Here is a 15,885-nt window from a genome sequence, read left to right on the forward strand (position 1 = left end):
TAAGGCATTTGACTCTGTGGATCACGCATTGTTACTGCAGAGGCTTGGCTGCATAGGCCTTGGTGAAACGGCTCTGAGCTGGTTTAAAAAAATCTGAAAGAACTCAGTGTGTTTCAGTAAATGACTACACCTCAGCTGCTCTTACTATAAACACAGGTGTTCCTCAAGGTTCTATTTTGGCCCCTGTCTTATTCTCCATCTTTATAAGTGATCTAGGTAAAGATTTAAGTCCTGCCCGCTTTCATTTATACGCCGATGACACAGTCATCTACACGGTGGCACCCACTTTAAATCAAGCCATAGAGCTCCTGCAGGATGCCTTTCATACTTTGCAGCACTCTCTGCTACGGTTAAGACTGGTCCTAAATGCAAAGAAGACCAAGTACATGACCTTCACTCGTTCTCGAGCCACTACAGCTGTCCCTACAGTCCTGACACTGGAAGGGACATGCCTTGAAAAAGTAGCCTCCTACAAATATTTGGGCATATGGCTCGATGAAAAGATGGCATTTGATGTGCACATTGGGAACCTGCTGAAAAAGCTTAGGCCCAAATTGGGCTTTTTCTTTCGTTTAAGAAAATGTTTTCCCTTTGAAGCCAGAACGAGAATTGTTCAGAGCTCTTTTCTGTCTGTGTTGGACTATGGTGACGTGATCTATATGCATGCTCCATCCTCCCTGCTTAAAAAGCTGGATTCTGCTTATCACGCTGCTATATGTTTTGTAACATTTGCAACAACAAATTAGTCTAGAGGCACTCCCTACTATTAGTGCCTTTAAGGTTATGCTACAGAGAGCCCTACAGGAAACATGTAATTGCTTTACCTGATGCTGACTCGATTATGCTTTTTTAAAATGCACTTGTAGCCTACTGCGTCTGTGTTTGACTTATGTTTTTTTATTTTATTTTATTTTTAATTTTTTGTCATGTATATTGTATATGCCTTATTGTTTCTCATGTTGTAACTTTATGTGTGCCGTCTTGGCCAGGACTCCCTGGAAGAAGAGATCTTGTATCTCAATGGTGACATTTCCTGGTTAAATAAAGGACAAATAAAATAAATAAAATATACCCACCAATATTCATAATGATCCACCATTGCTAAGATTGGCTGATCGGGGGCATGTTTTTTTGAGACATCTTTTCTTCCTTGGACAGGCTCTTAGGGACTTGTGGAGCACATATACACAACAATTCAACATAATTGTTTGAGTAGTTCAAGGCAGAGATAGAGACATTTCAACATTTTGTATTGTTATAGTGCCACATACAGTGGTCTGATTTATTATTTTTTTGCATGTTTGTCGCACTTAAATGTTTCAGATCATAAAACAAATTTAAATATTAGTCAAAGACAACACAAGTAAACACAAAATGCAGTTTTTAAATGAAGGTTTTTATTATTAAGGGAGAAAAAAAATCCAAACCTACATGGCTCTGTGTGAAAAAGTGATTGCCCCTCCCTGTTAAAACATAACTTAACTGTGGTTTATCAAACCTGAGTTCAATTTCTCTAGCCACACCCAGGCCTGATTACTGCCACACCTGTTCTCAATCAAGAAATCACTTAAATAGGACCTGCCTGACAAAGTGAAGTAGACCAAATGATCCTCAAAAGCTAGACATCATGCCAAGATCTAAAGAAATTCAGGAACAAATGAGAAAGAAAGTAATTGAGATCTATCAGTCTGGAAAAGGTTATAAAGCCATTTCTAAAGCTTTGGGACTCCAGCGAACCACAGTGAGAGCCATTATCCACAAATGGCGAAAACATGGAACAGTGGTGAACCTTCCCAGGAGTGGCCGGCCGACCAAAATAATCCCAAGAGCGCAGCGACGACTCATCCAAGAGGTCACAAAAGACCCCACAACAACATCCAAAGAACTGCAGGCCTCACTTGCCTCAGTTAAGGTCAGTGTTCATGACTCCACCATAAGAAAGAGACTGGGCAAAAATGGCCTGCATGGCAGAGTTCCAAGACGAAAACCACTGCTGAGCAAAAAGAACATTAAGGCTCGTCTCAATTTTGCCAGAAAACATCTTGATGTTCCCCAAGACTTTTGGGAAAATACTCTGTGGTCTGACGAGACAAAAGTTGAACTTTTTGGAAGGTGTGTGTCCCATTACATCTGGCGTAAAAGTAACACCGCATTTCAGAAAAAGAACATCCTACCAACAGTAAAATATGGTGATGGTAGTGTGATGGTCTGGGGCTGTTTTGCTGCTTCAGGACCTGGAAGACTTGCTGTGATAAATGGAACCATGAATTCTGCTGTCTACCAAAAAATCCTGAAGGAGAATGTCCGGCCATCTGTTCGTGACCTCAAGCTGAAACAAACTTGGGTTCTGCAGCAGGACAATGATCCAAAACACACCAGCAAGTCCACCTCTGAATGGCTGAAGAAAAACAAAATGAAGACTTTGGAGTGGCCTATTGAAAGTCCTGACCTGAATCCTATTGAGATGCTGTGGCATGACCTTAAAACGGCGGTTCATGCTCGAAAACCCTCCAATGTGGCTGAATTACAACAATTCTGCAAAGATGAGTGGGCCAAAATTCCTCCACAGCGCTGTAAGAGACTCCTTGCAAGTTATCGCAAACGCTTGATTGCAGTTGTTGCTGCTAAGGGTGGCCCAACCAGTTATTAGAAAAACTGCATTTTGTGTTTACTTGTGTTGTCTTTGACTAATATTTAAATTTGTTTGATGATCTGAAACATTTAAGAAATCAGGAAGGGGGCAAACACTTTTTCACACCACTGTATGTTGGCCCAGTGGCACCACATTTGTTGAGCTTCCACAGAATATATGTAGTTTGTGTATGTTGAACAATTTGTTAGGATTGAACAAAGCATTCATGAGTTATTGCAGTTTTAGTAAAATTGGCCACGCCCACAAAAACGTGGCCTCTCCTTCGGCCATCTTTTGACTATGCAACAATTTCCATATAAGGTTTTTAAATATTGGTCCAGAGATTACATATATCACATTTCATGCAGATTCATCACATTTTCTAGGAGGAGTACGAAGTGCTTTTCCAAAAAATGAAAATGGCGGAAGATCTAAATCAGAATTTATGGGTCCATGAGGCACCATTGTTCCTCATGAGGAGGGGCATATGTAGAACAAGATTTTATGACTGTAGCTGAAATGGAGCAGGAGATATGGCTATATATAGCTATCATTGTTTTGCTTGAGCTAGCTTTTGAAACAGCTGGTTGACCAGTTAGACCAGCTCCATAGCCTAATCCCAGAATCCCAATGTGTCTGATCTGAACACTGTGTACTGTAACAGTTTCATGTTCTTGGCTATTGTCAGTTGCATCTCACTTACGCTAATTCAGAAACATTTCTGTAGATTAGTGAAACGTAGCCATATTTACCACTGTAACTTCTGTAACAAATATATTGGCAATAAATTTGCCATTTGGAAACGATTGGTTGAATAAATTCATCCATGCATGTTTACATAGGCTACTGAAATAATTGTAGCAGCCGTGCTTGTTAACAGTCATGCTGGTTTTATGTAGGCTTCAACCAAATACATAAACCCACTTCCCAGTTATAAATTGCTGAATTTGTTAATCGGATCTGACCCACAAAAACAAACTGACATTTCACAATCTGGGTAGGATAATATGCATGATAATAACGACAAGGGATATCCAACAATAATTGCATTCAGAACATGGTCAGTTTTGCTTTAGTGGGTCCAACGGAGGTTCAGACCCTCTCTGTTTCGGGGTTCTAACATTTAGCAGAAGCCTCTGAGCCAAGGCAATCAAATTCTTTCTCGAGGAAGAAACAGCCGGAAAGTGGGTGATAAGGACAGTCCAAGGGTTGTCTTGTGGCCCCTGTGACTTCTTACTGCTTCCTTCCTTGGTCTATTTGTCTGGGACGGTACTTTTGAAACATTTCTTGAATTCTAGTGCACTGCAACCTACTGTTTAAATTAAAGAGTGAGCAACTAAATGTCTGAATCTGAATTACAAATGCTGCCAATATCAACTCCAGCCGAGAGAGAAATCACAGAGTGAGTGTCACAGAAAACAGTGATCGAGGACCCATCTCTTGCCAACAATGGTGTGGAAAGCTTATCTCCAAAGGACAGAAGCAACAGTTGAAGATTGGTCGGTACAGAGGAAGGGATAGTGACAAAGGGAAGGATACCATAAGGGAGTATGTTGCTGTGGATTTGTGAGAGGAAGGCTGCAGAAAGTGTGGGTTGGGTTAAACTGGCAGTTAAAAGGAGGCTGCTCTGGCTGAGCAGCACTTGAGAAATAGGGATAGGCAGGAGTCCACTAGCGGACTCAGTCCACTGAGTCAGGCTTATTTTCAGACTCCTTAACTTTCCTTTCTATTGCCATTCAAGTTTGAGAAGGAAGAAGCAGAATGTTTTGGGCAGCATTATTACTGCCCATCCTGGGATTTTCCCATGCTGTACCACCCCACTGGTTCCCTGGGAATTTTACCTCAGATGAGGTTGGAGCAGAAGAATTTGTGCGTGACTACAATACCACGGCTGAAGAGGTCTTCTTCTATAGCACAAATGCCAGCTGGAACTACAACACTGACCTGAGTGACGTTAACTCTCAATTACAGGTAAGCCTCCAGTTTCCTGTCTTTTTTTCTCACATAAATTCAGACACACTAAGGATTCAGGCTGGATTAATTTATTGTATACACAGAAGAGACTTCATTTGCATATATTTGTGGAGTAGGGTCTGCATGTGAGCATTTCTTATAAATTGACATATACATGGGTGGCATTTATATAGCACCTTTATCCAAAGCGCTGTACAACTGATGCTTCTCATTCACCCATTCATCTATACACTCATGCACACACCAACTGCGAATGGCTGCCATGCAAGGCACCAACCAGCACATCAGGAGCACTTCCACACCCGGGGCGGAATCAAACCGGCAACCCTCCGACTGCTCTTCTGGCCTGAGCCAATGTCGCCAATATAAATCCTAAGGAATCAATAAAAATATTGTATTGATCTAACAGATAGCTATGCAATCCAGATTCCATACAGGCTGCTTCAATGCACTTGTAGTTATCTACACATGTGAAACCCTCCCATCATGTCTGAAGAACAGGGGTTTGAGGGATTCAATACAAACCTCAGTAGATAAGTTTGGGGGAGGTCTGCTGTGGGGGTATTAGGGAACAAACAAGCTGACCAATTCCTCATTTGAATCTCTGAATCAGAGGAGGCATAGTGGGTTGTTCTCATAGTGTATCTGAACGGAAATAAGCTCATGCACAGCAGGCACTGACCACCTCTGCAATCCACTTGCCACAACCGGCAGTTGTGACAACACTGCTTTTAGAGCCAGCCCAGCTTACTATCTTACAGTTTCTGGAACAGAGCCTTGTTTTTACATAGTACAGTATATTATTTCACTAAAAAGGGTATGATACAATAGAAAGGCAAGCTGGGGACTGTCCTTCATTATGAGCAAAATTATATATTGACTTAAATCAGGTGTCTGGCATTGAAGTGTTTGCAGTCCTCTCTTTACATTCGGTAGTATTTAATAATGAATATAGACTTGGCTGCCTTTTTTATGTGTATTTCCTGTGATTGTTTCCATCAGGAGCCCAATCAAAAAATAAGAGCAGGTGGAGTCAGTATTCAACAGTCTGGACAACAGCCTTATATGCCCAAGTGGCAGCCTTGGCTTCTTAGTGTGTTGGTTAGCCTGACATTCTCGAATGCAGGAGACCTGGGTTCAAAGCTAACCAGTTCTCTTCCTTTTCTCTTTGTTTTTCTCACTTATTAATACAATTATATAATAACCCAATATATTTTGCTGAGTCCAGGGAGATTGGGGAAAGGCTATCTTAATCTATATTCTGTAATTCGTTTTTTTTACTTTTAATTTCAATGATGTCAAAATGGAATAATGGGATGTTGTCCAAATCCAATATAGGTCCTCATGTCCTACTGCAAATTACCCCACTTCCTCCCTCTTGACTGGGTGCCTGATAGAATAAATCACATTCCAATAAATAAAAACTCCTTTGTGTCTGTAACATGCAGGGGCATAGGTAGTAAAGTAATTACAGAAACCCCTACCACAATGATTTATGGAAAATAAATGTGTGCCATTACATAGTCAATGGTCCACTGCTTTACTCAGGGGTTTTCAATCTGTGAGTCACACCTCCCCAGGGGTGCCAGAGAGTTGCAAGGGTGCCGCAGAGATGTGAGGGTGAGGAGACATGAACATATAATGATTCAGAAAAGATGCTATAAACATAGAAGAAATAAACTGATGTATAGAAAGAAATCACTGAAGTTGTTTTGAGTGGCTCTTTATCTGTCTCTTTTGGACTAGCATACGGTTAGAAAAATCTATAGGTCAGGGGCACTAATATTTTTTCTTTACCTAAGAAGCTGTGTTTGTAAACCCATGGCACAATTAAAAAGGAAATACTGGATGAACACGTATTTCACTCGTAGTGTAATAAACCACCACCTTAACCCTCCTATTATGTTGAGATTTTATGATTGCTTTTATGTTTCTTGTTAAATAATCCGCATCAGAATCATGGGATAAAAAATAAAAATGGTTGTATATTTTCAAAAGAGTAAAAAGAACCCCACACAACACATTTGTATGCAAAGATGGTACAGGAATTAGCATAACAGTATGTTTATTTCATGTTTCCCATTTAGTCCCGCCAAATTCATTGGTCTCACAGTATCAATATGAAACAAGGTTAACTGATTTTTAAGAGATATCAAACACTGAATGGGGTCAAATTGACCCCAAACCTAAAAGGAGCGTGAAAGTTGAGGAGGGCTCACTAATGTAGACAGGGTAATGTAATGCTGCCACCACCTTTATTTAAGACGCACTCCATGCTATTACACCCATTCTGACTATTTGCCCACTAGAAAAATACTACACCAGGTTAAGGCACATGGAAAAATTAGCAGGATCACATGTGTAGGGACACAATCCCCCTTTAGTGTCCAATAGATTCCTCTGCCCAAGACCTGGTCCTTCCAATTCCTTCACTGTATAGTCTAGCAAAAACAGAACAATAATCATGCTTACATAAGACACTGGACAAAACATAAAACAACAGAGAGCCATCAGCCCATTTAGTTTAAAAAATATTTACTTGCGTAATTCAACCCGAAGCCGACTGAACCATGGGTAAACCCATGGGTACCTGCAGGTTTAGGTTGACTTGCACAAAGTTGTATATTAGGTACTTATGACTAGCTAGGTTAAGAGGGTTTTGGGGAAGCGAGGATTAAGTATAATACGTTTATTTCCTGAATCCAGCAGTTCCAACAAACAATATACTGAACCCAAGTGGTATTGCATGCTATAACCCCTCACTTAGCCTATACAGTACTGTGCCAAGCCCTTTGTTCCATCTTAGGCACCCTAGACTTTATTATATATATGTTTATTTTTTGGTGTGTGTTAGTATAAAAGAACACATTTGAGATTTCCAAATATTCATTTTCCAAAAGATTAAATTTTACAGAGACATTTTTGTATTTAATTTTAAAAAGTAACATATTACTGAAAGCAATTGACTACTTTTTACATCAGGCTGTCTGAGATCAGAAGCAAGGAGCCAACCAAAGTCTGCAGAAGAACTGTGGCAAGTTCTCCAACATGCTTGGAACAACCTCCCTGCTGATTGTCTTATAGAACTGCAGGACAGCATTGGCTATCTAAGAGAAGTGATGCAGTTTTAACGCTGAAGGGTGGTCACAAGAAATATTGATTCAGTTTTTAACTATTCTGCCAAATTATTGAAATATAATGTAAAATGTATAGTATGTTTATTTAGGACCTTTCATTGAATTATTTTTGAAAGAATATTATCTGTACAGAATGTTATACAGGTGCCAACGACTTTTGCACAGTACTGTATATAAAATATATTTTATTGACAATTATAAATAAAATCGCCTAATTCCTTGGGGTGGGTGGAGTGGGGGTGTCATACTATTCATGGTTTTAGTCTCTTTTTAATTACTCTCAACATTAACGTGTTAGGAGGTAATCCTGCTTGGCAATTGAGTACCTCTAAAAAATAAGTTTTTTACTTCTGCTTCCAACAACACAGGTCATATTTGTAGACAAATAATTGTTAAAGCTGGGCAGTCACAATCTCTATCTACATACTCCATATAATAACCCACTTGAATCTGGAACTACTAACAGTTTTCAACTGCCCAGCTTCAACAATCATTATCTATATAGACACTCAATGAATTATATCAATAAATATTACGTGTGCTGCCCTTAAAGCTGAATCATTGGCAGCCAGCTAAACCCTTCCCTCCATCAAGACTCTGAAGACAGGCGATCTTTAGTCCACAGGTTTATTGATGAAAAGAACAGGGTGAAACTGTGAATAAACCAGCATAATAATGCTTATGACTACGTGCACATTACTGTAAATAAATCCTAGACTAATGTTACATTCTCTTTTTACTTATTTACCATTGTGTCTTATAATCACGTGCTTGTATTTTAACAATAAATCATAAACCATAGCAATGTATCATGTATTCGTTACTTTACAGTTTTTAACTATCTTAATTACTATTTATACTCTCATGAAATCACTTATTTATTCATTACCGTAGAAGTCATGAATTCAGAGCCCAATAAAACACTAGCTAGTATAGAATGAGCTAGCACAACTTGTGGCTAAACTAGCAAGATAGCTACTGTAGCTAACATCACATAAAAATTAACAAATAATGCATTCTGAATGTAGAAGACATATCAAGCTACAGTTACCTACCAACAATGCAACAAAGGGGGCAAAATATTTGCAGGATGTTCGCTGGATACTGAGCAGATTACATTTTTTTTACATTACATTACATTATTGGCATTTGGCAGACGCTCTTATCCAGAGCGACGTACAACAAAGTGCATACCCATAACCAGGGATAAGTTCGCTGAAAGACCCTAGAGGTAAGTACAATTTCAACTGCTACCTGTACAACAAAGATAAGGACAAGGGCCTTTTTTTTTTTTTTTTTTTTTGAACAAACAAACAAACAAACAAACAAACAAACAACAGAGCAAAAGTCACCAAAGTTAACTATCCAAACACTGCTTACCTAACCAACTAAAAATACCGATACACAAAGCAAGTCACAGAGACAACAATTAAGGTTCACAGGGAGGTAGGGAGGGATGGGGAGAGGTGCGGGGAGAGGTGCTGCTTGAAGAGGTGTGTCTTCAGCTTGCGCTTGAAGGTGGGGAGAGATTCTATAGTTCTGACCTCAACGGGGAGTTCGTTCCACCACCGTGGAGCCAGAACAGACAGTAGTCGTGAGCGTGAGGTGGAGGTTCTGAGAGGGGGAGGTGCCAAGCGGCCTGTGGAGGCTGAACGAAGAGGTCTGGCAGGGGTGTAGGGTCTGATGATTTTTTGCAGATAAGCTGGGGAAGACCCTTTAACTGCTTGGAAGGCTAGCACCAATGTTTTGAATTTGATGCGAGCCATGACAGGCAGCCAGTGGAGGGAAGTAAGCAGGGGGGTGACGTGTGAGTATTTGGGAAGGTTGAAGACCAGACGAGCTGCTGCATTCTGGATGAGTTGGAGGGGTCTGATGGCGGACGCTGGGAGGCCAGCCAAGAGGGAATTGCAGTAGTCCAGGCGGGACAGAACCATCGCTTGGACCAGGAGCTGGGTCGAGTAGGGGGTGAGAAAGGGGCGGATTCTCCGTATGTTGTATAGGAAGAACCTGCAAGACCGGGTCACCGCCGCAATGTTCTCGGAAAGGGCCAGTCTGCTGTCCATCACCACGCCGAGGTTCCTTGCACTGGGTGACGGCGTGAGTGTGGTATCCCCGAGGGAAATGGAGAGATCCAGATGGGGAGAGGTATTAGCAGGGATGAATATCATTTCAGTTTTACCTGGGTTGAGCTTTAGATGGTGGTTGTCCATCCAGCTCTGGATGTCCCTCAGGCAAGCAGAGATACGGGCTGAAACCTACGTATCAGACGGCGGGAACGAGACGAAGAGTTGGGTATCGTCCGCATAGCAGTGGTAGGATAGCCCATGTGCAGTGATCACAGGGCCAAGGGAGCAAGTGTAGAGAGTAAAAAGAAGTGGGCCAAGGACTGAGCCCTGGGGAACTCCTGTGGCGAGGGGCCGAGGTGTCGATACCGAACCAGCCCAGGCAACCTGGAAGGAGCGACCAGAGAGGTAGGACTCAATCCAGTCCAGGGCTGTGCCACAGATGCCCGTTGCTGACAGGGCAGACAGGAGGATGGAGTGATCCACAGTGTCGAAGGCAGCAGAGAGATCTAGAAGAATGAGGACAGAGGAGAGGGAGGCTGCTCGTGCGGCATGAAGTGACTCACTGACGGAGAGGAGCGCAGTCTCTGTCGAGTGGCCCGATCTGAAGCCAGACTGATGGGGGTCTAGCAGGTTGTTGTTAGAAAAGAAGGAAGAAAGTTGAGTACAAGCGGCTCGTTCTATAGTTTTAGAAAGGAAAGGAAGAAGAGATACCGGGCGGTAGTTCTGGATGATGGAGGGATCCAGGGTAGATCCAGATCCAATGTGGATATTCTCCATGCCACAAAACTTACTTCCTCACTAAATGGCTATGGGAAGTCACATGACTTCACTGTCACTGCTCTCAGCGCTAACCACTAGATGGAGCCAAACACATGTAATTAAAGCAGATAGCAATATAAGTAAATGAGTGATAATGAACGTAATTGACAAAATATATTTACTAAACAGCACACTCCCCGCCTGGCGTGATTAAACGTCACTCACAACATGTCATTTTACAAAGCTACGTCTCTTGTGGAAGGAGGAGTACTATTTCGGCGATGGGCCTAAGATAATGTTTAGTCCCTTCAGGCCTTGCGACCTTTACCTCGACCTTACGGACCATTCCATCTTTACTTGGGAAGACCTGGGTTACCATTCCGAGAGGCCATACATTTCTTGGTGCTTGGCTGTCCTTGAGAAGAACAACAGTCCCTGCCTTGATGTCTGGCTGGCTTGTCTGCCATTTCCGACGTGCTTGTAGAGTTGGGAGGAATTGTTTTCTCCACCTGTCCCAGAATGTGTTGGACAGGTGCTGGACCTGTCGCCACTGTTGCTTGAAGAGGTCAGAAGCCCCATACTCCCCAGTAGGAGCAGGAAGAATGTTCACCTTCTGTGTTAGAAGAGCAGCTGGAGTGAGTATGAAAGGGTCGTTGGCGTCCGTGGACACAGGGACAAGCGGCCTGGCATTGATAATGGCGGCTACTTCTGACATGAAGGTCACAAGCACTTCATGGGTGAGTTTCCTATTTTTGAGCTGGAGGAACATAGAATCTAGAATTCTCCTCGCAAGACCGATCATCCTTTCCCATGATCCACCAAAATGGGATGCATGTGGAGGATTAAAAGTCCAGCTGCAACCTTGATCTGCCAGGTATGTCTTCACAGCTGTGTCGTTGATGTTTGAAGGTATCTTTAAAGCATGGCAGGCACCAACAAAGTTGGTACCGCGGTCGGAACGTATGTGTTTTACAGGACCTCGGACAGCAAGAAAGCGCCTCAGCGCATTGATGAAGCTGGAGGTGTCAAGGGATTCAATTACTTCTATATGAACGGCCCTTACGCTCATGCAGGTGAAGATAACTGCCCACCGCTTGCTTTCAGTAGAACGACCTCTGGTCTGACGTGAGGAGATGTTCCATGGGCCTGACGCTGGTGAATGGAGGTTCTGTTGAAAGACGATCTGGGGGAAGGTCAGACATTTTCTGGGTGGTAAGAGGAGCTTGTAGCCTTCAGCAGATAACACACTTGTGGATAATGCTGCTTACTTTCCTCTTGCCACCGACTATCCAGAAGCCAGCAGATCGTATGGCTCCTTCTGTGTAGAGACGGCCTTGGTGTTGAGTCTGTTCATGATGATGGTTTACTATCAAGGCAGCAATGTGGTGGTTGCCTGGTATTATCAAGGGGTTCTTTTCCTTGCGGTTGAGACTTGACTCGTGAAGGCGGCCGCCGACTCTCAGAAGTCCATGGTCGTCAATGAAGGGATCCAGGTTTTTGAGAGGACTACTCTTGGAAATCCTTTCATGCCTTTGGATGCACCTGATCTCATCAGCATAGACCTCCTTTTGGACTGTTTTGACTATAGCATTCTGAGCTTGTTCAGACTCCTGCACCTTGTTATGAGATCCACATTGATCCCAACCTTTGCAAGAGCTGCTGTCTGTGGTTTCTTTGAAAAGACTAGCAATGTGCAGAAGTGTAGTAATAGCACGTGTTAGGGACTTCCAGGAAGAAAACCTAGAAAAACGTTGAGAACCCAGCAGCTTAGGGTCTGTAGCAGTGGTCAAAGTATACACCACAGGACGAATCTCTGGGTCTGACTGAGGATCGATGAGGTCATAGCTGTTCTTTGGTGGAGTCTGTTCGGGTTTGTACAGAAATCTTGGGCCAGTGAACCAGTTTGTCTGCATCAGACGATTGGTTGCGACAGATCGTGTGGCATGGTCCGCTGGGTTTTGATCTGTGGGCACAAAGTTCCACTGGTCGGGATGTGAGGATCTTCTGATACGCTGGACTCATGGTCTCATTACATATATAACCTAGGACCACTTTGCTGTCCGTGTAGAAGGCTGTAGCATCAATCTTAAGGTCTAGCTCTCTTTTGATTAGGTCTGCTAACTCTACTGCCAGCACGGCCGCACAGAGTTCCAGTCTCGGTATGGTGTGCTCTGGACGCGGAGTCAGTTTTGCTTTGGCCATGACAAAGCCCACCTGATTGGATCTGTCACTGTCAGTAACCTTTAGATAAGCCACTGCAGCGATGGCCTTAGTTGAAGCATCTGCGAAGATGCACAGATCTCTCCGTGCAGCTTCTGAAGGTGAAATGCTGGTGTATAGTCTGGGGATATAAAAACTGGACAAATCTTGTAATGAAGATCTCCAGGATGCCCATGCCTCCTCCATTTCTTGGGGCAATGGAGAGTCCCAGTCACTATTCTCTGCAGTGAGTTCTCTGAGGATAGATTTTCCTTCTATTGTCACAGGAGCAACAAACCCTAATGGATCGTAAAGGCTGTTGGTGGTTGAGAAGTGGAAACTATCTGTCTCTAGGTCCCAGTTAAGCCCAAGACTCCGTTGAGCAGGCAGGTCTAAGTCTTTAAGGTCAGCTGCACGATCTTCAGGAGGGAAAGCCTCCATGACCTCCCTGTTGTTGGCTGCTATTTTGTGTAAACGAAGGTTTGACTTGGCGAGTGTCTCTTGTGTCTTCTTCAGTAGAGTGATGGCAGCCTCAGCTGTTGGAAGGGATGTTAGACCATCATCTACATAGAAGTTGCACATCACAAAGTGTCTGACATCGGAGTCTGTACATAGGTTTCTGTCCAGTACAGATTGATGCAGCCCGTATATAGCCACTGAGGGGGACGGGCTATTGCCAAAGACATGGACTTTCATCCTAAACTCCTCAATGTCTTTGGAGAAGTCATTGTCTTGGAACCATAGGAAGCGTAAGAAGTTTCGATCCTCTTCTCTGACAAGGAATGAGTAGAACATCTGCTCGATATCGGCAGAAAAGGCAACTGCTTCCTTTCTGTAGCGCATCAGCACTCCAAGCAGTGTGTTGTTCAGATCGGGGCCCGTTAACAGCACGTCATTGAGTGACACTCCGTTGTAGGGCGCACTGGAGTCAAACACGACTCGGATTTGTTTTGGCTTCTTAGGGTGGTGCACACCAAATGTTGGTAAATACCACCTCTCCTCTTCCCCACTGATGGGAGGGGCTAGTTCAGCATGCCCATTTTTAAAGATCTTCTCCATGAAGGTGTGGAAGTGGTCTCTCATTTCATGTTTCTTCTCAAAGTTGTGTTTGAGTGACATGAGGCGATTTAGAGCCTGAGACCTGTTGTTTGGTAGTATTTGGCGTGGACATTTAAATGGTAAAGGCGCTACCCAACTATTGTTTGCGTCTTTCTTGAGACCTTCCTTCATTGTCTTCAGGAATGAAGTGTCTTGGATGGAAGGAGCAACTTGATTGTCATCCTTCGTCTGCCTGAACACAGTGCACCCTATGTGGTCAGCCTCGCAGGTGAGTTTCTCTTCAGGATCAGCTGCAGGAGAGTTAGGTATCTGGATGTCACTGTATCTCTCTTTTACTTGGAACACATTAGGGCATGGTTTGAATAAAGTGGGACGCTGTCTCTCTCCAACGTTGGTGTAGAAAGCACTTACCGTGAGCGGTGTGTGGACGTTGCCTAAACACACATTGCCAATGACAACCCACCCCAAGTCTAGCTTCTGAGTATAAGGCAGATCATGGGGGCCATTGACTTGTTTGCGGACCTTATGGACTCTGATAATGTCCCGTCCTAGCAGAAGTAGGATAGGGGCATCTGGGTCTAGCTCTAGGTGTGCGATTGACTTTAGGTGAGCATGGTGGAGAGCGACATTAGGGGTCGGGATCTCGGCTCTATTGTTTGGGATCTCATTGCATTCTATGAGGCTGGGTAATGGAATGCTAGTCTTTCCATCGAGGGATTCCACCTTGTATCCGTTAGCCCTCCGTCCCATTGTCTGCTTTACTCCAGCACATGTTTTCAAAGAGTAAGGAGTGCTTGGACCTTGGTCATTGAACATTTCGAAGAACTGTGAGCGGGCTAAGGATCTGTTGCTTTGCTCATCTAGTATCGCATACACTTTTACTAACTTGTCTCTGTGGCCTGTTGGATATACACTCATTAAACATATTTTAGAGCAGGAACGTTGGGTTTGCTCTCCACCACAGACTTGTGTGCATTTGCTGTTGACATCAGCTGTTGGAGTGATTTTCTCTGGGGAGCAGGGCCAGGGTGAAGAGCTGTGTGATGCCTTTCACTTTTACATTCGTTGCATTCGGCCTTGAATTTACAGTTTTTTGCAATGTGTGAAGAAGACGCACAACACTTAAAGCACACATTGTTTTCCTTCAAGAAGGCTTTGCGTTCTTCGAGCGATTTCTCTCTAAAGACGCGGCATTTCCACAGAGGGTGTGGTTTTTTATGTATGGGGCAGAGCCTTTCGCCTTCATTGGGCTTCTTTGAGCGCCATTCAGTGTCTGAGCTGGTTTCAGGGGATATCTCGGTTTTGTGCACAGAGACTTCTCGTTGTCTATTTGGCTTCCATGTCTTTTTCTCTGATATCAGTGTCATGTCTGTATGAGGGGTAAAGTTGAAGCTTTCATTCTTGGATCATTCTTTATATTATCCTGCTGACGAACAAAGTTGACAAAGAAGGTAAACGGTGGGAAAGTAACACCGTGCTCTCGCTTGTAAGAAGCCCCGACTGTAGCCCATCTTTCCTGCAAGTTGAACGGGAGCTTTTGTACAATAGGGTTAACACCTCTTGGTGTATCAAGGAAAGAGTGGCCGGGAAGTTCTCCTTCCTCTTTTGCTGACTGGAGCTCCATGAGTAGATCACTGAGTCTTGTCAATTTGGAATAATCTATTTTTGTTATTTTCGGGAAGCTGTCTAGCCGCTTAAACAGAGCATCTTCTATCACCTCTGCTGAACCGTAACGTTGCTCAAGCCTATCCCATATCCTCTTCAAATCTACTTCTGGACAATTGATATGTACTGCTCTAATCCGTTCTACATGTTCTGCTGACTCTTTTCCGAGCCATTTGAGTAGAAGATCCATTTCTTCCCCTGGTGACAAATCTAAACCTATGGTGGCGTTTTGAAAAGAGCGTTTCCAGGCTCTGTAGTTCTGTGGCTTGTCATCAAATTGAAGTAAGCCTGTCGCAACAAGCTCACGACGAGCAACATATCTCACAAAGTCGATCATGTTAGAATCACCACTATGTCTTGGATGTGTGAGATTAGGTGTAGGTCTAGAAGGAGA

At 43.3% G+C, this 15,885-nt stretch overlaps 1 protein-coding gene across 1 annotated transcript in view; it reads left to right on the plus strand.

Moving 5' to 3' along the window:
* Positions 1–4,393: 4,393 nt before the first annotated feature.
* LOC133122424 (angiotensin-converting enzyme-like) overlaps positions 4,394–15,885 on the plus strand; it is a 147,058-nt gene continuing 135,566 nt past the window's right edge. Inside the window, exon 1 of the mRNA XM_061232388.1 lies at positions 4,394–4,580. Within this exon, the coding sequence (XP_061088372.1) occupies positions 4,394–4,580 (187 nt within the window). The remainder of the gene's footprint in view (positions 4,581–15,885) is intronic.

This window comes from Conger conger, chromosome 2, assembly GCF_963514075.1.
Source record: "Conger conger chromosome 2, fConCon1.1, whole genome shotgun sequence".
NCBI classification, from domain to species: domain Eukaryota; kingdom Metazoa; phylum Chordata; class Actinopteri; order Anguilliformes; family Congridae; genus Conger; species Conger conger.